The sequence below is a fragment of the Lentinus tigrinus genome, assembly GCF_003813185.1.
Source record: "Lentinus tigrinus ALCF2SS1-7 unplaced genomic scaffold L226scaffold_21, whole genome shotgun sequence".
Lineage (NCBI taxonomy): Eukaryota > Fungi > Basidiomycota > Agaricomycetes > Polyporales > Polyporaceae > Lentinus > Lentinus tigrinus.
Window position 1 is genome coordinate 72,112 of NW_027137930.1, and position 20,483 is coordinate 92,594.

At 57.4% G+C, this 20,483-nt stretch overlaps 9 protein-coding genes across 9 annotated transcripts; 6 read left to right on the forward strand and 3 right to left on the reverse strand.

Annotated features, from left to right (window-relative positions):
* Window positions 1–3,489: 3,489 nt before the first annotated feature.
* L226DRAFT_144382 (uncharacterized protein) lies at window positions 3,490–4,081 on the reverse strand. Its single transcript, XM_067672383.1, has 4 exons — window positions 4,063–4,081; window positions 3,781–3,996; window positions 3,679–3,724; window positions 3,490–3,612 (listed from the first exon to the last, which is right to left on the reverse strand). The coding sequence occupies exons 2-4, from the start codon at window positions 3,870–3,872 to the stop codon at window positions 3,544–3,546; spliced, it is 207 nt and encodes a 68-aa protein (XP_067533263.1). The 5' UTR covers window positions 3,873–3,996; window positions 4,063–4,081; the 3' UTR covers window positions 3,490–3,543.
* Window positions 4,082–4,995: 914 nt separating this feature from the next.
* On the forward strand, window positions 4,996–6,297 carry L226DRAFT_144299 (uncharacterized protein). The gene is made up of 4 exons (XM_067672381.1): window positions 4,996–5,229; window positions 5,284–5,708; window positions 5,766–6,027; window positions 6,084–6,297. Exons 1-4 carry the CDS (start codon window positions 5,095–5,097, stop codon window positions 6,141–6,143), a joined length of 882 nt encoding a protein of 293 aa, XP_067533264.1. The 5' UTR covers window positions 4,996–5,094; the 3' UTR covers window positions 6,144–6,297.
* Window positions 6,298–7,171, forward strand: L226DRAFT_144300 (uncharacterized protein). The gene is made up of 2 exons (XM_067672382.1): window positions 6,298–6,889; window positions 6,941–7,171. Exons 1-2 carry the CDS (start codon window positions 6,368–6,370, stop codon window positions 6,956–6,958), a joined length of 540 nt encoding a protein of 179 aa, XP_067533265.1. The 5' UTR covers window positions 6,298–6,367; the 3' UTR covers window positions 6,959–7,171.
* Window positions 7,172–9,238: 2,067 nt separating this feature from the next.
* L226DRAFT_536881 (uncharacterized protein) lies at window positions 9,239–10,156 on the forward strand. The gene is made up of 2 exons (XM_067681211.1): window positions 9,239–9,417; window positions 9,513–10,156. Exon 2 carries the CDS (start codon window positions 9,540–9,542, stop codon window positions 9,780–9,782), a length of 243 nt encoding a protein of 80 aa, XP_067533266.1. The 5' UTR covers window positions 9,239–9,417; window positions 9,513–9,539; the 3' UTR covers window positions 9,783–10,156.
* A 717-nt stretch (window positions 10,157–10,873) lies between these two features.
* On the reverse strand, window positions 10,874–11,525 carry L226DRAFT_144265 (uncharacterized protein). The gene has a single exon (XM_067672380.1). It carries the CDS (start codon window positions 11,392–11,394, stop codon window positions 10,966–10,968), a length of 429 nt encoding a protein of 142 aa, XP_067533267.1. The 5' UTR covers window positions 11,395–11,525; the 3' UTR covers window positions 10,874–10,965.
* A 409-nt stretch (window positions 11,526–11,934) lies between these two features.
* On the forward strand, window positions 11,935–13,630 carry L226DRAFT_614591 (uncharacterized protein). The gene is made up of 5 exons (XM_067686664.1): window positions 11,935–12,246; window positions 12,303–12,424; window positions 12,484–12,684; window positions 12,738–13,091; window positions 13,166–13,630. Exons 1-5 carry the CDS (start codon window positions 11,949–11,951, stop codon window positions 13,241–13,243), a joined length of 1,053 nt encoding a protein of 350 aa, XP_067533268.1. The 5' UTR covers window positions 11,935–11,948; the 3' UTR covers window positions 13,244–13,630.
* L226DRAFT_536883 (uncharacterized protein) lies at window positions 13,117–13,630 on the reverse strand (the record flags this gene model as incomplete). The annotated part of the gene is made up of 1 exon (XM_067681212.1): window positions 13,117–13,630. A coding segment is annotated over exon 1 (280 nt), but the record flags the coding sequence as incomplete, so codon positions are not given.
* Window positions 13,631–14,934: 1,304 nt separating this feature from the next.
* Window positions 14,935–17,689, forward strand: L226DRAFT_572821 (uncharacterized protein; the record flags this gene model as incomplete). The annotated part of the gene is made up of 7 exons (XM_067684732.1): window positions 14,935–15,179; window positions 15,234–15,274; window positions 15,333–15,464; window positions 16,858–17,082; window positions 17,142–17,416; window positions 17,470–17,523; window positions 17,576–17,689. The coding sequence occupies 7 exons, from the start codon at window positions 14,935–14,937 to the stop codon at window positions 17,687–17,689; spliced, it is 1,086 nt and encodes a 361-aa protein (XP_067533270.1).
* Window positions 17,690–17,979: 290 nt separating this feature from the next.
* L226DRAFT_144434 (uncharacterized protein) lies at window positions 17,980–19,898 on the forward strand. The gene is made up of 3 exons (XM_067672384.1): window positions 17,980–18,228; window positions 18,276–19,134; window positions 19,203–19,898. Exons 2-3 carry the CDS (start codon window positions 18,279–18,281, stop codon window positions 19,742–19,744), a joined length of 1,398 nt encoding a protein of 465 aa, XP_067533271.1. The 5' UTR covers window positions 17,980–18,228; window positions 18,276–18,278; the 3' UTR covers window positions 19,745–19,898.
* The last annotated feature ends 585 nt before the right edge of the window (window positions 19,899–20,483 follow it).

The window sequence follows — 20,483 nt, forward strand, 5'->3', positions numbered from 1 at the left end:
TGGATTACTGAGGCGGAGAGTAGCGTGCCGCGTGGCCGCACCGGAGGGGCCGATCGGGGTATGGTGGGTACCAAGCTGCCCAGAAACTTGGAAACATTCTGAGGGTCGGTGACTAAGACCGACCTCGTCAAGGCCTCGAAGCTACTTGATCTCGGATTGCAACTCCAAGGCTGGGGTAACGCTAACGTCGGGGTCGTGACTCGAGAGTCTGCGCCAGTGTCGAACTAGCGGATGGCATCTTCGGGTCGAAAGATCTGTCTTATGCATTCCATATGAGAAACTTATCAGCAGGGAAAGACGACAGCGACGGTACCGATTTCAGCTATCCGACGACGATGTTGCAACTAGCCGAAGTGCCCCTGTTTACAAGTCCTTCCAAGTTCCGAGCTGGGGCGACATTCGCGCGAGGGTTAAGGAGTACAAAGTTGTCCCATCGGTCTCAATGCTCTGGGCGTCGGATGCAACCGCGAGATGCTGACAGTGACATGGCGGTGAGGAGCGGAGAACGGAGCGGCAACCTTGCGCGGATGCACTTTGTCGGAACTGAACTGATGGTCATTTGAACTTGGTTCAAGTCCCAGGTGAACCATGTGGTAACCTTGTTGCTCTGAACCGATCTGGTTAGTTCAGCCAGCGTCAAGCTGGTTCGACTCCCTTAGTAGCCGTGTGCACCCAACGAGACTCGAAGCAATGATAAATATTTGGATACTGTGCCAACATAAATACGAATCATCACTGCGCTCTACATGACAGAGTCCGTGACACAGAATACTAGGAGAGGGTGCGGATTCATGAGCTGATAGGAAAACGAACAGCCGTTGAACTTGCGCGATCGCATCGGAGCCCGGCCAACGACTCTCGGCGACGCCGCATGCATCGACGTGCTCTGGTGCTGGTCTTTCGGAGCTACCCTTGCCGAGTGCGCTGGAATCTATGTATCAGCGATGGAATAGTGAGACAACGCGATAGAGGACTTACAACGACGACAACCTCCTCGCCCGTCAACACCGTATGGTTCCCCCTATACTCGGCTTTTCGCGGGGCCAAATAACACTCCATCCGACACGGGAACCTCCCCTCCAAAACTATCGTCTTATTTTTCAAGAAACATCCCCCTGTCGTTGGTCGGGGACAAAGATTTCCGAGGAACGCACATCCGAGCTGTCGACCACAGGTGCCGGCGGGTCGGTACGGTCCTCTGGTTACAACGTCTGCCGAGTCACACCGCGGCCACATTGCTGTGCACATGGGTGCGCATCGATGACGACCATTTTTTCAATGGGCGAAAAGACGACCGGACCGGGGATCGTGAGCACACATCGCGACCCGTGCACCGCGACGGATAAGTTATACACGGTCATGTTCTCTGACGACCCGCGCGCCCGTGGGGCCCCAGTCGTCCCAGGGCACCATGGCTCGGGAGCGCCACCATCCGGTCTCCCTCCGTGCGATGTAGCTACGGATCGTCGCAAGGGAGACGAGGAATACCACGCTCTGCCTGATCACATGTCTCCACTTGTCTGTGACTTAAATAATGTCGTCCATGCGTACAGCGAGCAACGAATGGGATGGATCTGGGCGGAACAACGGGCGGTCGTCGCTATGGGTGCGCGGGATGTGGAGAAAGCTGTCGAAACGCCCCGGCTGCGGTACTCCAAGTTCTAGTCTCGGCAAGCATAGGTGCAGGAGCTGCGCTTGAGGCTTCGTGTAGGCAGGGGGCTTTGGCGCACCACGATCGGGGTCGAAGGTGAACACATGGATGCCGTCCAGTTGTGTGACTAGGATATGATGCCGGTCGATAAGATGATACGAACACGCCTGGCGAGTTTGATAACGCTGTGCAAACATCATAAGTCCGGATTCGACTTTGATAGAAGAGAGCAGCGGTGGCAGGACTACTAACCCATACAACCATGCCCGTCTTCCAATTCATTACGTGCACTTCCATCGCAATGTGCCAATAAAACTCGTCATCGCCGTGCCATGTCGCTTGATAATTTCCCCAAGCCACCAGATCGGAGAGAAACTCGAGACGGTCTGCATCCTTCGGGTATGTGACGGTACGGTACCGCTGGGTGCTACATAGCGCCCGAAGAAGAGACGAAGCAGCGAGCGGATGTGGGTAGCAATCACTAGATATCGAGAAGAAGTGGTGTCTGATGATGGTGCTCGGTTGGATAAGATGTCAGCGCGACGGAGGGAAATAACGCACTCATTCCTGGCATCGCCTGGTAGCGTGATTACGAGCAAGTCCTCCGAGAGATCCACTGTATAACGAGCGGCTGAAAGGGATATCGGATCCAGTATTACCTTCCATGCCACACACAAGAATGTGAGCTCTGGCAGGCCAGTACACGCACTGCCTGGACGGTGGAGCATGAGAGCAACTTGAGGATCGAAATCGGCCTCGACAGTGTACACGAAGACGCCGTTGGATTGTGCTAGATAGCGCAATTCGTCTTGAGGGTTCTGTATGCGAGGAGAAAAGCGCTCCCCGCCCACGTGTGTTGGAACCGCAGGATGGCGGCGTAACGATCTTGGAGAGAGACTCCTTCAGGGAGCCGTCATCGGTCATCGCGGAAAGACCCAGTCTGTACGTATACTGCACAGGCATGCTTTCGAAGACCTTCTAAAGCGAGCGACATGTCTGCGCGATATCCAAGGATCAGTTTCAGCAGTCGCAGGATAGGGTCAATAGGGAGCGCTCACGAGTCTGCAAGCGACCAGGGAAGTGGGGTCGAGATGGCATAGAGTCTCGACTTGAACCTCTACCGGCAGATTAAGGAAACTCGTGTGCCCGGAGCGTGTCCGTAGTCGGGAGACTAGGACACCCATAAGTGTGAATGGCGGTCGGACTTAAGGAGGAGGAGGATATGCGAGATACGCTTGCGGTCGCAAGTGGGGAAGTGGAACCAGGAAGAGAGTATGCCATGGGGTTGGCTGGTCAGCAGCCTCTGTAATTATGTATCCCGTAGGTTGCGCAAGCTGGGTGGGTGAGCACGGCGGAATGTGCGAAGTCCGCGACACAACTGGGGTTGCGAACGGTCACGCCTTTCGTAGCGTTGACCGTCACGGCTAGGGGCTAGGGATCCGAGCCCGATGCGTCGGATTAAGCAGTTGCCGGGCGCTTATGAGATACCTTGGGCCAGATTGTGAGGGCTGCATTTGTAACCGGACTGGGGCCTGCGACGGCCGACACAGAAGAGGCATGAGAGTTGTCGACGTGCAGCGACGGCAGCCTGCTCGCGCTACGGCAACGAGACGAGCCCAGACGTTCGGCAGTCGCACCCAGAGTGGCATGGGTCAAGTCCGAGAGATTGGGGAGGGCTATAGAGATGGTACCAAGTGGCTATACGGAGCGAGTGAAGTGGTATGACACGGTGCTACTGTCAGATATCAGTTGAGAGCAGCGATTACAGTCCAGAGCGCAAAGAGAGGTACCTACCAAGTTCCTCTGCCAGTTTCGGAACGCGTGGCTGATTGCAGCGTCACGAAGTGAGCCCGAGAGAATGACAAAGAGTCGAGAGCGTACCAAGCTGGTCGTCAGACTGCGTGAAACAGGCTAAAGCGTAGGAACTGTGTAAGTCGACAGTATGCTTTCGGTTGAGGCCGCTGTGAGTGATCATGTGTGAGAGCTCGTCCGTGGAGGACATTGACGTCTGGTGCGCACAAACTCACCTCCGGATGCGTACCAGGTGAGCGACAAGGACGACGGCGTCCAACTCTGCACAGAGCATGATCTCGTTAGCAAATCAACCACGGAGCCGATGCGTATCTCACACTGAAGCACTCACCCTGCGTGCGAGGCGATCGGTGTGCGTCTTCCACAGCAATCTCCCATGTGGGCTGCTGTCGAGCCCGAGTGCGTCCATGGCCTTCTTGTTCTGCAGGGAGATGCTTACTCGCTTTGCGTGCTTGCTCCTCCAGCGGCAAGCATGGGAAGTCTTCGCTCCGCGTCGAGAAGGACCGTAGCTTTGGACCTTCCTCTACGGCGGTCTAAAAGCGAGAGCGAGGGCGATGATAAGTGCGCTATCATTTTGGAGCAAGTGAGACATCGCGTACCAGGGACCAAGAAGGGGAGGAGGGAGAACTTGAAGGGAGAGGGCAACTCGGATCCCACGAGCCGAGCTCAAGCAACAGCGTGATCTAGCCATGACCAGACCAGGGACGCGGAGGACAGACATAGCGATGCCCTCCAAGGATGTCTTAAAATTCATTGCGGTCCATGTCAGTCGGAAGAGACAGAGAATCTCTGCGGATGCTGTGCGTCGTGCAGCATGCGTCGGCTGGTAGGGGCGAGCACATCGAGGAGCACGATGAAGGCAGTGCGCATGGTGTTCCGGTCTCCCTGCTTTGCGTAAGCATCTCGTTCGTACCATCTCGCTTGAACGTACCAAGTGCGAACCAAGTACTATAGTAATACTTCGGTGATTCAGGTAGTGTTGTCAATATGTTCTCGGCAAGGCACAGTTGGTCCCGCGTTGCCGTTCCTTGCGATGAGCCGCTTCCTTGGGGCCGGTCGTGGCGGTTCAGGACAGAGTCTCAAGCGCTCAGTGCTACGCGAACTTCTTCTCTCTCACTGCCACCATCAGCAACTTGACTCGTGCAATGTCCGGACACAAACAGACACAGGACGACCGAATCGCCATTGTGAAAGAGAACTGGAGACGGCGAACGGGCCCCGTCTAATCAGCGTAGCCAATCTCACCCTGCCTACCATCAGCGACCACGATAATGTCACGATACACCCACGGTTGCAATTGAGATATGCCATGTATTCATGAACGAACTGAAGTCTTCGTAGTCCAGATCGAAATAACAATCACGGGCAACCCGGTTGCAAAGAGTCCGGCCCGAGGTATGTATCTGTTCCCGCGCCCAACCCCTGTGCATCGCCGACTCCACACGTTCCGTCGTGCTCTTCCGCCCAGCTTGTGGAACTTGCTACTGACGTGCATGCATTAATACAGCTTGAGTAACTACTGACCATCAATCCCACATCGCACACATTCTCACTCCCACTTCCAACCGCACTAGCAAACATCATATTCTCCATATCCTCCTGTTCAACTCCGACCACCATCCACACTCAGTATGGGTGTTCTAGTCTCCCGACTATGGAAGGATGCCGCCGGGCGCACGAGCTTCAAGTTCCTAAATCTACCAGTAGAGCTCCAGGTCGAAGTCCTGTGCCATCTCGACCCCACATCCCTGCTTGCCTGCAGACTTGTAAGCGGCCTCCCTATGACCCTAATCTACGAAACTGATCGTTGAACCGCGCAGACATGTCGCTCGCTTTCGAAGGTCTTCGAAAGCATGCCTGTGCAGTATGCGTACAGGCTAGGTATTTCCGCGATGACCGACGACGGCTCCCCTGAAGGCGTCTCTCTCCAAGATCGTTACTCCGCCATCCTGCAGTTCCAGCACACGTGGGCGGGGAGCGCCTTCTCTCCTCGCATACAGGACCCTCAAGAAGGATTGCGCTATCTAGCACAATCCAACGGTGTCTTTGTGTACGCTGTCGAGAATTCCCACACCCTCGCTCTCAAGCTCCATCGTCCGGGGGATGCGCGCACCGGCCTCCCTGAGCTCACATTCATGTGTGTGGCATGGAAGTCACTTCTGGAACCCAGGGATCTTTCTGTCGCCAGCTACACTGTGGATCTCTCGGAGGACTTGCTCATAATTACGCTACCACGCGATGTCGAGTGCGTTCATTTCCTTCCGTCACACCGGGAGTTTACTCAACCGAGGATCATCATCAGACACCACCATCATTTCTTGTCGATCTCTAGCGATTGCTACCCACATCCACTCGCTGCCTCATCAGTCCTTCGGGCACTACGTAGTACCCAGGCGGGCCATGCCATCAGACACACAAAGGACATAGACTATCTTGAGATACTCTCCGATCTGGTGGCGTGGGGGAATCTTCAAGCCACATGCAACGGCGATTACTGGTGTGATGTTTGGCAAGTTGCGATGGAAGTGCACGTAATGAATTGGAAGACAGGGGCTGTTATATGGGTTAGTCCTGCCACCGCTACTCTGGTTTATACGTGTAGGACTTACGGCGCTTGGAGAGCGGTATCAAACTCGCCGGGTATCTTCCTACCACCTTATCGACCGGCATCGTATCCTAGTCACACAACTGGACGGCATCCATGTGTTCGCCTTCGATCCCGATCGTGGTGCACCAGAGCCCCCTGCCTACACAAAGCCTAAAGCGCAACTCCTGCACCTGTGCTTGCCGAAAATCGACCCTGACTCGGACCTTGTCAAGAGCTTCCTACACATCCCGCGCATTCGCAGAGACGACCGCCCGTTGGTCCGCCTAGATCCATCCCACTCGGTGCTCGCTGTACGCATGGCCCACATGCGTCCGACCGGATCCGGAAAGGAGAGAGTATATGGCCTGGTATTTCTTGTCCCCCTCACGACGATCCATATCTACCTTTCAAGATGGCAGACTGGCTGGCGGCGCTCCCTCATCCTGCCCTGGGACGACTGGGGCCCCACGGGAGCACGGATCGTCAGCCTGATGAAAGTAAACGTGTTGTCCTTATCCCTCGCGACGTACGGATCGGGCTGTGTGCTCACAATCCGCACTCCGTGGATCACTAACCTGGTCGTCCTAGATGCGCACCCATGGGTGCAGCAGTGTGGCTGGCACGGTGTGACCCGGAAGACGTTGCAGCTGCATGGGGATGCCATGGCGGTCGACAGCTCGGATGTGCAGTCATTCGTCGTCATGGGTCCCTCCCGGAAGGAGAAGACGGTGGTCCTAGAGGGGAGGTTCCCATGCCGGATGGTGTTGTACACGGTCCTGCGAAATGCCGAGTATAGGGGGATCCATACCGTGTTGACTGGCGAGGAACTTGTCGTCATCGTAAGTCCTGCGCGTTGCCTTACTACTCCATGGCTGATACAGAAATCCCAGCGCACGCGGGAATGGTAGCATGGAATAACCGGCGCAAAGGCATGTCGATGAATGCGGGTGTAGCTGAGTCGGTCTGAGTTGGAGGCCCGGGTCTGCGATCGAGCTGCCTAGGCAGCCGCGCAAGACCAGCATGCATTCGTCTAGGCTCTGTCGGCTCATGGGTCGTTTCGTGGCCGCTGTCGTGCACTCTTCCGGTACTCCGTTCAGACTCAGTCTCGTCACATACAGCGCAATGGTAGCTCGTGCTCACATTAGCACAATATTCAACCTCCCTCCTATCACTCTTGGAATCACCCTGGCGTAGCCATGTGTTCGGGAAGTTGGTACGTAACCCTCCGCGCGGTTCTGTAGCAACCCCCGCTGACACTCTCTATGAATGGCCCGCAGTTCTGTCGCCCCACGGGCACATTAGAGTGTCCTGGTACGCTTCAGAACCTTCCCCCTTCTGTCAGACTCGGCTCATGACGCTGCACTCAGCAACGCCTTCGGGAACTTGCTGAACAACTTGGTACATATCTCTCTTTGCATGCCAGTCCATATCTTGATCCCTCGCCGTTTTCTCGAACTCGACTCAGGAAGCTCCACGCAGCCACGTTCCGGAACTGGCAGAGAGACGTGGTACGTACCTCTCTTTGGACGCCAGTCCATAGCGAACACCAATGTTGACGGAATAGCGGCCCCGCAGGGTATTTTGCGGCTTTATTAGGTCGGGAGTCGGGACTCTAAGTTATCTCGTGCGAGCAACACGAGTGAGTGTGCTTTCGATGTACGGATGCGTCCTTCGGTCCGGATGATGGTAAGAAGTTGTAGACAGCGCAGGTCGTCTCTGCATTCAGTGAAAGATGGAATGAGTTATTAGTACATTAGCGAGAGTAGGTGCCGCACGCTGTGCTAGATAGAGCCTCGAATACGAATGCTTCCTGCCCCTGTAGCCGCACATTTTGCCCAGGACAGACGCACCATGTCGGTGCCACATCCTACTGCTAAATAAACGCTCTTTACTATCCCTTCTCCCTCGTTCTGTCTGGTACGCTTGCACGTCTGCGGACTCCACATGCGGGCAGGACACACGCCCTCGGCTAACCTCCGTGACGCTCTTCTGCCGCTGTCGTGCCTCTGCGTGAGCCCGTAGTCTTGCAACAAGGGAAATATGTTCGTGTCTATCTAGTCGGCTGCTACCTTCCCACCGGCGCACCTCAGCTCATCACCGCAATCTGCAGCCGACGTGCAGAAGCAGCCCTAGGAAACGCATTGCACAAGAGTCCAATGTACGCGTCCGCGCTCGTCTCGGATAGGGCGAGCAGCGGGCCCGGCAGGCTGCCTGTCTCGAGGAGACCCTGAGCGCGGATGAACTCATCGATCCGGCCCTCCACGTCGTAGCGCTCCCATTCTTCCAGTTCAGCGACGACGCAGACGATGCTCTTGAGGTTTGTGAGCCGCGAGAGAGCCTCGTCGAGACGAGCCCAGTCAGGTGCGCTCCGGAGGACAAGTTCGTCCGTCTTCTGCGTCTCCGCGTCGAGCGATGCCGAGTGGAAGACGCTGATGACGATGTGCTCAAGCTGCGGCGGGACAAACTCCACGAGCTCGACTTTCAATTGGAGGGCGTTGCTGTCATCCCCGTAGAGCTGGGCGTCCTTTCCGTCGGAGATGCGTCCGTCCGAGTGCGGAAGGGCGAGCGTGCTCAGCCGCAGGATTTTTAGAGAGGTGCAGGCCTGCAACTCCGGGGTATGAAACCCGCCTGAGATGTACGAGGGGTGTCAACGGTCGTGGTTTGCCTGTATGCGACGGCGCGCGGGTGCGGTGTCAGGCTCGAGAGGAACTAGTACGCGCAGAGAATGAAGGCGGTGAGTGCGAGGGTGTAGCGTGGGTGTCGCTGTCCTAATGAGAGTGGGGATTTCGCCATGCTGACGTGCGTGCGTCGGGTGTCGGTCGTCGTGTGCGACGGCGGCGGCGTCGTAGAAGACAGTGAGGAAGAGAGGAGGATAGCGCCGGGGTAGCGAATGCGGGGGAAAGCAGGACGCCCGCTGCGCAGCTTCACCGCTGCACTCTCTCTCGTCCTTCTCGACTCTTGGTCGCTCGCTCGCGATCCAACGTTGCGGCGCATGGTGCGTCCCAGTGCCCGCTTGTCCTCTGTCCTGCTCTTCCCGTACGGCCCGCCGTCGCTAGTACGTCAAAAGTTCAAACCCGAGGCGCGGCTGAGCGAGGAATCGCAAAGCATAGGCAACGACGACGCCCCCACGCGCACTACATCAACAAGCTGAGCGTCGCAGTACGAGCACCAGCGGCGCATGCGGAATCCGGGTCGAGAAGGGCAGCTCCGACGCGTCGTTTCCCGGTGAGTCTACATATTCTACACATCTCGTACTGCCGTCGCGCACCGCCCTCTCTCCACTGCTTCGCATTCAGCTCGTTCGAGGCTCAGTCGTGCGAGCGACCGCGAGTCTCAACTGGCCACGATCCGCCCGCGAGCGCAACTGGTGAGTCCCTTAGCCTCTGCTACTGCTCGTACTTATCACTCCTCTGTCTTCCGCCCATCCGCCTCCGTTCACGACTACCCCCGGTCCCGACGAAGGGTCGCTCAGGAGTAAGCCCGCAGCAAATGACTGCTTCTCTCGCGACGGTGTCCTGCGGTAGCGGTGCAGATGGTGCCTCGTCCAAGCTCCCAAACGCATCCTCCCTGGAGCAGTATCAGAGCAGCAGACGCTCTGCGATGGATGTCTTCGCAGACAAGCGTCCGGATCCTTCCACTCCATTCTCTGGCGCCGGTATCGAGTCGGACCTACGCTTCCCGGGTGCGCTGGAATCTCTGGGTCAGCCATGGAGTAGTGATACAACGCGTTAGGGGACTTGCAACAACAAAAACCTGATGGCTCGTCAACACGGTATGGTTCCCCCTATAATGGGCGGGATGCGAGACCGGAAACCACGCCATATGACATGGGAATGTCCCCTCTAGGACCATCGTCTCGTATCTGAAGACCTGCGGCCGTAGTCGGTAGTGACCCAGGATGACGAAGGACTGCACATCCGAGCATTCGACCGCCATGTTGGCATCGTAATGTGGCCACGATATCTGCCGGGCCACATCGTGGCCACAGTGCCGCACCCATGGATGCGCATCTATGACGACCAGGTTTGTGTTACACGGAGTGGGGATCTTGAGCATGCAGCGCGACCCGTGCATCGCGAGCGATAAGTCAAACTTGTCTATGTTCTTCAAGGCGATGATCCGCGCGCCCGTGGGGCCCCAGTCGTCCCAGGGCAGGACGAGGGAGCGCCACCATCCGGTCTGCCATCGCGCAAGGCAGCCACGGATCGTCATCAGGGAAACGAGGAATACTAGACTATGTATTTTCTCCCTTCCGGGGCCGATCGAGTGCATGTGGTCCATGTGTATAGCGAGCAACGAGTGGGATGGATCTGGGCGGAACAATGGGCGGTCGTCTCTATGAGTGCGCGGGATGTGTAGAAAGCTCTTGACAGGGTTCAAGTGCTCCTGTTCAGGCTCAAATCCCGGCAAGCGCAGGTGCAGGAGTTGCGTTTGAATTGTCGTGTGGGCCGGGGGCTCTAGCGCACCACGATCCGGGTCGAAGGCGAACACATGGATGCCGTCCCGTTGTGTAACGAGAACATGATGCCGGTCGATGAGGTGGTAGAAAGATACCTGTCCACCCGTGTACCGCTGTCCAAAGCCCGTAAGTCCGACGTGTACACAGGAAAACAGCGGTGGCAGGACTAACCCATACGACAGCACCTGTCTTCCAGTTCATTACGTGCACTTCCATCGCAACTTGCCACTTGGTGTTCTCGTCGCCGCATGTGTCTTGGAAAGACCCCCATGCCACCAGATCAGAGAGGATGTCGAGACGGTCTGCCTCCTTCGGGCATCGGAAGACACGGCCATTCCGGGTGCTACGTAGTGCCCGAAGGACAGGCGAAGCAGCGAACGGATGTGGGTAGCAATCACTAGAGATCGAGAAGAAATGATGGTGGTATCTGATGATGGTGCTCGGTTGGGTAAGCTGTCAGTGCGATGGAGGGGAACGAACGCACTCTGTCTGGTCGTCGCTTAGCCGCGATATTACGAGCAGGTCTTCCGAGAGGTCGACGGTGTAACGAGCCCCCGGAAGAGACATGGGTTCCACTACTGACGTCCATGCCTCACACAGAGAGGTGAGCTCTGGGAGGCCAGAGCACGCACTGCCTGGACGATGGAGCATGAGAGTGACTTGAGAGTCGGAATTGGCCTCGACGGTGTACACAGAGACATCGTTGGATTGTGCTAGATAGCGCAATCCTCCTCGAGGGTACAGTATGTGTGGAGAGAAGGAGCTCTTCATCCACCTGTGCTGGTACATCTGGATGGCGGCGTAACGTTGGAGAAAGGTGCCTTCAGGGGAGCCTTCATCAGTCATCGCGGAAACATCTAGTTTGTACGCATACTGCACAGCCATGACCTCGAAGACCCTTGAAAGCGAGCGACATGTCTGCGCGGTTCAAGGATGAGTCTCAGTGGTCACAGGATAGGGGTGATAGGGAGAGCTCACACGTCTGCAGGCGACCAAGGAACCGGGATCGAGGTGGCATAGAATCTCGACTTGAAGGTCTACTGGTAAGTCGAGGAAGCTCGTGCGCCCGGCCGCACGCATCCGTAGTTGGGAGACTAAGACACCCATAAGTGTAGAGGATGGTCACCAGCCTGAGGTCGGCGGAGTTGGACAGGATTCAGAGGATATGTGAGATGATCACGGTTGCAAGTGGGGAAGCGAGAGAGTGCGTGATATGGGATTGGAGGGTCAACAGCCTCTGCATTTATACATGTCCATAGGTTCCGCGAGCACGACGGAATGTGTTAAGTCCGCGACACAACCAGTGGGGTTCCGCGCGGCCAGATACGGACTGTCGGGTAATCGTCACGGTGTCCGGCGCCTACCAAGCATCGAGTCCATGCTCTCTTCCTACTTACCACATCCACCTCATCACAGTGTCCTCCAGCGCAGAGTCTAGTATGCCGGAGTCGACCACAGCATGCCTACTACCGGAGATCTGGTTCGACATCATAGACAGATTGCCTCGCGACGACCAACGGTCGTGCATCATGTCCGTGTCGCAGATGTTCCACAAAATCGCCGCCTCGACATCCACCAGTCGTCCGAATAATCGAAGCACACCTGCCCACGCTGCGTGGCCTGTGCACGGTCCACAACTCCTGCGGCTCCTTCAGCAGTCAATCCTTCGCGCACCTCAGCGAGCTTTCGCTCTTGAGTCTACCCGCTACCCGAAAGCTATGAAGGCCTTCGAGCTGTGTTCGCAGAGTGCACGCAGCTGCGCTCATTCACCCTGTGTTCGAAGGGACTCGAAGACCCCGAGGCCCTCATATCTGTGCTCAGTGCCTTTCCGGACGCGTTCCCCCGCCCGGCCGCGCTCAAGCTCTGGTTCATATGCACGGAACGACAGGAATGGATGGCGGAGCTCGCGGCGTCTGTTCAGAGGAAGACTAGCTGGACATCTGCCAGAGTACAGTGTACTTCCCTGATCCCAAGCTCGTGCTGGAGCCCCTCAGCCTCAGGATCCTTCCTTCTCTGCTCGACCTCGAGGTCTTCGGGGTTGACGCGCGGAACGTCTGCCTGAGCGCCGAGAATTTCGCTCTCTTGGACACATATCTGCCGCTCAGCTTGACAGCACTCCGCGTCTACGTGCATGTGGAGAGGACGGGGGCGACGGCAGAGGATTGGATGGGCCTGGTAAGCCACGCCGAATGAACCTGCACCATGATCTCTCGCTCACACCCTGACAGCTCCGGAAACGCACTAAGCTGCGTTACGTGCACCTCACCTTCCCCGACGCACTGCGCGAAGAGATGAAGGCGGCTCTCCAGTCAGACCCGCCACCGTCGGTCGAGCTGCTCGGATACGGCATGAACATGCACTGGGTTACGCGCGACCCCGCGAGACGCAAGGCAGTGCGGCTCTCCCCGTACTGGCCATACCGCACGGTGTTCTTAAGGTCGGTGGACGACTTCGGGGATGAGGATTGGGAGTGGCTGTCGCGGCACCACGGGACTGAGGACGGGGAGGCAGGTATCCGCACGGCCTCACCGCTTCAAGGAAAAGTGCCATCTTCCCACGACACCGTCGCCCATTCAACTGAAGTATGTCAGTCAGCATGTACAGAACACTACGCAAGATTCACCAAAAGGATTTCTCTACATTATGACATGAGTAGGAGCTGTGCAGACGTGCTGTCATTCTTGTAGGAGTACCAACGATGCAGTCCGTCAGACGAAGGTCACAATCATACTAGGACGCGAGGACTACATGCAACATCCAATCCACCAGGCGCTGGGTACCTTCAACTCAACCTGGCGAACTCTAGACGACCCGCAGACGACATCCTCGGGAGCCCGCTGATAACAATTTGAGCATGTCTGTCGTTGCTCAGCTCGGATGGCCCGAGCAGCTCGTACGGTCGATGCGACGCCTCAAAGCGAGACCCCGGAAGGTAGTCGGTCTTCCCCTCCACATCGACGCTCAGCCGCTCTTCGGCGAGGACGATGACGACGCTGGTGAGAAATGTGAGACCCAACAGCGCTTCGTCTAGCTCATGCCATCGAGAGAGGTGCAAGAGCGCGCCCATGTCCGCATCCGTTTCTAGCGATCCGACATGATAGACCGTGAGGACTATGTGCTGGAGCTGCGGCGGGACATGGTCAAGACACGTGATGGTCGATTCGAGGGTGTTGGCGTCCGCGCACCACAGCTCAGGTGGGGCGCGCGCGGTGGGATTCTTGACAAGCGTGAGGATGTTCAACCGCAGGGTCTCGAGCTCGGTGCATTGCTGCAGGGCGGGAATGTACCAGTTCGCACCTGTAACATGTGCAAGGAGTCAGTGGGCTTCAACCTGGTGCTAGCGGGTGGATTACGTACCGAGACATACTGGAACGAGCGTGTTTGGGAACACGTCGAGCCCGAGGTCGACTAGGCTGTGTGCGTGGGTAGAAATGAGCTTGGGAAAGGCGGGGGTAAACCCGGGCATCCGAGGCACGGCGAGTCCAAGCTTTCGCAGAGGCGGGAGCGGTTTTGCGCGCTCAAGAATATGCCACAGTCCTTCGTATCCTGCGTGCCGGAGCGATGTATTCTGCATGTATACCTCTCTGACGCGTAGCCCGGATAGGAGGGACGTGAACCATGGATGCCATTCTAGGCGTTCACTCCACGAGCAGAGAGTGCCGACGAGGTCCAGGCGGTCGATCTTGGGGAAGAGACAGAGGAGGTGGCCAATGGGAGTGAACGACATGTCGGATGTTCTGCAGGACAAGATGGAGAGCCGGACGAGGGAGCGGCTGTGTGGAGCGGACTGGACGGTCGGAGCGGGCACGATCCCAGACTGCAGGACTATGTTCCGGAGGGTGACGCGTTGGACGTTGTTCAGGCGATCCATTAGTCGCTCGAGGTCAGCGATGCGGAAGTTGTGTTTGATGGTGCCGTCCTTGCTGGTCGCCTCGACGATGAGCGATGTGATGTATGACAGGTGTCGCGTCCCCGCCTCAGATGCGGCCCATTTCAAGAGCTCTCTTGCGGACCTGTCAGGTATATCCGGACGACAGACTACGGGCCAGGTGCGAAAGATATGAAAGTGGGCGGAGAAGGTCCAAGAGCGAGCGATGAGTGCGCAGGTTTTCAGCGAGCAGATGTCGTTATGCAAAAAGTCGACAATGTGGTCGGTTACATCCCTGTTAAGCTCTTTGAGATTGCCAGGGTTGAATGTGGTAGTGGAAGACATGATCTAGGATGTATCGGATGGTGGATTGAGAAAGCCAACTCACTTAACCCCTAACGCTGAAGTCGTTGAGTATGCACGTGACCCGTTGTTCCAGACCGCAGCCGGGCGTCCTGCTTTTCCCCCGCATTCTGCCCCTCCTCTCTTCCTCACTGTCTTCTACGACGCCGCCGCCGTCGCACACGACGACCGACACCCGACGCACGCCCGCCAGCATGGCGAAATCCCCACTCTCATTAGGACAGCGACACCCACGCTACACCATCGCACTCGCCGCCTTCATTCTCTGCGCGTACTGGTTCCTCTCCAGCCCAACACCGCACCCGCGCGCCGTCGCATACAAGGCAAACCACGACCTCAAGGCGAGGCTCGAGCGCGAGGAGCGCAAATATCGCGACATGCTCCCGCAGCGGCAAGACCTCATCACACGATTTGGGCCTACGCCCGCCCAGGTCGTCATGTACGTCCCTCGCGCAGTTCCTCGCAGTCGTTTCTGACATCCTCGATCGCTCAGGTTTCCCCCAGACCAGGATCCATGGCCGCCATACACCGTTTGTATGTCTCCTCGCCGGCTGCTTGCCCCTCGTTCGCGCTGACGAACTCGTGCTCGCAGGGGATTTCTTCCCGCCAATTTACAACTGCCCGCACGAACTCGACAGGCTGGGCGCGCTCGGCGACGGTGGGAAGTGGATGTGTGGCATATCGCGCATACAGGACAAGCCTGATTGCGTGATTTATTCATTTGGTACGTCTTTCAGCTTTGGGAGACCGTGTTACTTCTCCTCTTCCGCCGCTCGTGTCCTTTCTTCTCCTCTCTCCACGTCTTCCCCTTTCATTCCGTGCCAGCCGCGCCAGCCAGTGCCCCTTCCGTGCTCGTTGCTGTCCCCGCTCCACCTGGCGTTCAACATCACTCCCCCTTCTCACCGGCTATTCGCTGCAAGAAGTTTCCCGAGCGATGCGCCCATCTTTACTGCCCTCCGCAGTCTGTCGCCTGAAGGGTTGGTGCCGCTCAATGGAGCTATGACACCTGATTGAGGGTCTGTCGCGGTCTGTACGCTATTCTTTATGCGCGTGCAATTCGTCTCAGGCGCTTGACGCGCCGGTCTCGCGCGGCCCACACGACAGGCGAGCCTGGCCTCGAGGCAGGTCGAATTTGAAGGCATCAGCGCACGCCAATCCTTGTGGATTATGATGTGCGGTAGCCTCGATACCAAACGGTTAGACCTTCCAACAAAGGACGGGAAATGGCACAGAACGGAGGCAGAGTCGGGTCAGGAGACCATGTTGCTTCTCCTCTCCCGCCGCTCGTGTCTATTCTTCTCCTCTCGCCACGTCTTCCCCTTTCTTTCCGTGCCAGTCGCGCCATCCAGTGCCCCTTCCATGCTCGTTGCTGTCCCCGCTCCATCTGGCGTTCAACACTACCGGCTATTCTCTGCAAGAAGTTTCTCGACTCGGAGCGATGTGCCCATCTTTACTGCCCTCCGTAGTCTGTCGCTTGAGACGTGGGGACGGCCCAGTGGAGCCACGTCCACCCCCGACACCACGGCTGAGGGTCTGTCGCGTTGGCTTGCCCGGACGCCATTAAGGGTGTTCAATTCTGGTCGGTCGCTGGTCGGTCGCTGGTCGCTGGTCGCAGAACAGAGTGATGAGACCTCTAAGCGGGACGAAGTAGGAAAGAGTTGACGTCGGCAGCCTCGCTCACAGGTCTCATCACAGTCTGCGTTCTGCGACCTGCGACCTGCGACCTGCGACCGACCAGAATTGAGCACCACTATTCTTTACGCGCGTCTCAGGCGCTTGACGCGTCGGTCTCGCGCGGCTCACACGACAGGCGAGCCCAGCGTCGAGGCAGGCCAAATTTGACGGCTTTAGCGCACGCAAATCCTTGTGGGTTATGATGTGCGGTGGCAGACGGTTAGACCTTCCAACAAAGGGCGGGAAATGGCACAGAACGGAGGCAGAGTCGAGTCCTAACCTTTGTGGTGAAATTCGTGGTGGCGGGTGGGGTATTGCGAGTCTGTCACGGAACGTCCTTGCATCCCTTCACCTTTTTGCATCATCTATCCCGGACTCCCAGCTTCCCCCCTCCTGTGCACGCCCATTAGACTAAGATCGCTGACCTCTTTCCCCGTTCACAGGAATCGACTCCTCGTACTCATTCGAGGCAACCCTGCTGCAATCAACACAATTCTGCGAAGTCTGGATATACGACTCGACGAAGGGAGAAGACGCGCGGCACCACATCCCCAAGTCGCTCAGGCATCGCGCACACTTTGGGAAGCTCGCGCTCGGGGCAAGCGACAGGCACGGCCCGGGCGACGACCCGAAGACATGGACGCTCAAGTCGCTCATGTCCGAGAACGGTGCGTTCCTCGTCTAATTCTAGTCGACTGCCCATGCCGCTTACTAACTCGAACTGCAGGCCACTCGCACATCGACTTCCTCCGGCTGGACGTCGAAGGCTGGGAGTGGGAGACGTTCCGCAGCATCATTCGCGACTTCACCATGGAGCGGGTCTCTTCGGGCGCGAACGGCAACAGCAAGAACGCGACGGGATGGAGCGTGCCCGAGCGCGAGGGCGTGCTGCCGTTTGGCCAGCTGCAGATCGAGCTGCACGTGTGGAACCAGCGCTTCCAGGACTTCCTCGAGTGGTGGGAGCTGCTCGAGGTGTCGGGGCTCAGGCCGTTCCATCATGAGGTGCGTGGTCTCTATGAGTGCCGGTGGGTGTGTCTGATGATGCGCGTGAGCAGATCAACCTAGTGTACGCAAACTACAACCGACACAGCGGCATTGAGCTAGCTGAGGTGAGCTTACCTACACTTTCTTTCACTCGGCAGAAGCTGATCCGTCCCGCAGTATTCGTTCCTCAACATCCGGGGAGACAATGCGTTCATCAAGGACTACGTGCCCGTCTCGCCCGACCAGGAACCAGACGTGCGGAATATTCGGCACGGGCCTGGCCCGGAGTGATCCTGCACGCGTAGGAAGGGAGGGAAGGTGTGTTATAGCAGATATCGAGACGCGGACCGATTGAGATACCACACCATACGTACGCACCATGCACATACTTGTTGCACATAATGTTACGGATTTTACATAGGAACGTCGTACTTGGATCCGGGCGCGGTGGCCGTACGATGCGGGAGGTGCGTCATCGCCATGCTGTCCGGTCTGGCATCCGTCTGTTCCTTCCAGAGGTGAGGTCCACTCAGATTCTGAACAATGCCCAGTTCCGACTATGACTCTTCGTGATGCTGATAGACTAGTGTATCATTACTGCAGATATGAATCTTTCGCCGTTTAATCGACTGGTTGGTGCGTCGGGTGAGGAGGCCACGCTTGGTCTCCTCGCGGTCTCTCCATACAATCTCGCGGCGTGAGAAACTAGCTGGCTAGCATGATGCTGTTAGGGGTGTGCACGACGGTTAGGGGCATTCGCCGGCTGCGCTATCGCTAGCGCACACGCACTTTCTCTCCCCACCATCACGCCGTGGTTACAGTCCCGACAGGTATGTTATCAGTGGATGTTAGAGATATGTGGCTCACTTTCAGGTAGACCATGACCTCAACTACAGCCTTCGACACCCACGACGGGGTGAAAGAGCTTCCGGGAGAGGTCACAGACTACATCATCGATTTCCTCCACGACGACATCGACTCTCTGAAGACCTGCGCACTCATCGCTCGTGCCTGGACGGGTACTGCTCACTTCCATGTCTTCCGCACCTGGCCCGTCGTCTGCCGGCAGGACGAACCTGACCGGTCTGCAGGAGAGCTCCTGAAATGGGCGGCATCCGACTCTGCCGGGACGAGAGAGGTTGCAACGCTCATCATCGAGGCAGCCAGGCCAAGCGGGACTGTCACACACACTCTGCCGATTGGCGACCTCGGTCGTCTCATGCCGCACATGCCAAACGTCCGAAATGTCACCCTTCAGAACGTGGTCCTCGATGCGCCTCCAACGGTTCAGTCAACGCCTGACAGCCGTCGTCTCAGTCTCGCCCGGCTCTCTATCCTAGCTTGCAAAACGCCCGAAGACTCGTTCACACATATCGGCCATCTCCTCTGTCTCTTCCCGGTCATCGACCGGCTCTACTTCGCGGAGACCGTCTGTGGGTGGGACGAATGCATGGAGTCGGAGCCGTGGTTCACGCCGCTCCTATCTGCACTTCGCATCGGCGAGCTCGATATGCACTGCGTTGAAGAAGCAGGTTCCGATTATCACGGTTACACGGGAATAGTGTGCCTCCTCCAACGAGCAGACCCAACCTGCTGGCCGTTGCGGAGGCTGGGAATGGCCTTCCCTCAACCCTTTGGCACCCCGCCCATCTATCTCTTCCTCACTCCCTGCGCAAAGTGCCTCTCCGATCTCGCGGTCGACGTGCTTCCGAGCGTGTTACGTCGCAGGAGCCTCCGTAAGTACCGCGTTTTTCGTGTGGAGTGAACAAATGCGGATCCTGCTGACACCTCTCGTACATCTCAGGCGGTTTTTATACCCGGGAGTTGCAGGCCTGCACCTCTCTCAAAATACTGCGGCTGAGCACGCTCGCCCTTGCGCACTCGGACGGACGCATCTCCGACGGAAAGGATGCCCAGCTCTACGGGGCTGACAGCAACGCCCTCCAATCGAACGTCGAGCTCGTGGAGTTCGTCCCGCCGCAGCTCGAGCACATCGTCATCAGCGTCTTCCACTCGGCATCGCTCGACGCGGAGACGCAGAAGACGGACGAACTTGTCCTCCGCAGCGCACCCGACTGGGCTCCTCTCGACGAGGCTCTCTCGCGGCTCACGAACCTCAAGAGCATCGTCTGCGTCGTCGCTGAACTGGAAGAGTGGGAGGGCTACGACGTGGAGGGCCGGATTGATGAGTTCATCCGTGCTCAGGGTCTCCTCGAGACAGGGAGTTTGCCGGGCCCGCTGCTGGCCCTGTCCGAGACGAGCGCGGACGCGTACATTGGACTCTTGTGCAACGCGTTTCCGAGGGCTGCGTCTGCACGTCGGCTGCATATTGCGGTGATGAGCTGAAGTGCGCTGGTTCACGCTCATGGATAGTCCAGATATCTAAGAGATCCGAGTCGTTCCGAAAGAGTTGTACGTTAGATGAATCAACTTGATAACATCGAAAGTAAACGTAGCTGATACGTCCATGAGGGTTTTCCGTCGTTGAAGGAAGGGGGGTCTTTGTCCAATAAATCCTATGCGTAGAAATATCCGAGCGCGGGTTCGAAGACCAGGCCGGCAGCTGCCGGAGCTTGCCACAAGGGCGCTTGCGAGGTTCCGCGCAGCTTGTTCCCGACCTCCAGCTTCCTCGGTGCGCTGAAGTGAGACCAGACTGTCCTCGCGGAAGCAGGATTATCGCCTGTACGTCTCAAATGACCTCTGTCTTCTTGATTCTGGCTCTGCCATCCGTGCCCTACTTTCAGGACAGCGCGAGGACTACGAGGTTCTGCCGGCTCACCTATGCAAGTCCTCGGAAGACAGATACTGGCCATCGACAGCCCAACCCTGCCTCACAAACCGATAGCAGGTACGCATACCGTGGTACTCCCATCGGTTATCGTGATTAGTTGACCGCCCTGTGTTACCAGAGCCAGCCCGGATCCTGCGTAATCCCCGGAGAAGTGACGGACAACAGCATAGACCATCTCTACAACCACATCGATGCACTCGGTGTCGGTGCACTCGTATCTCGTTTTCGGCTCCCCTTCTGTCAATACCACCTCTTTTCCATCACGTCTTGCTAGCTCACACAGCCCGGAAGAAG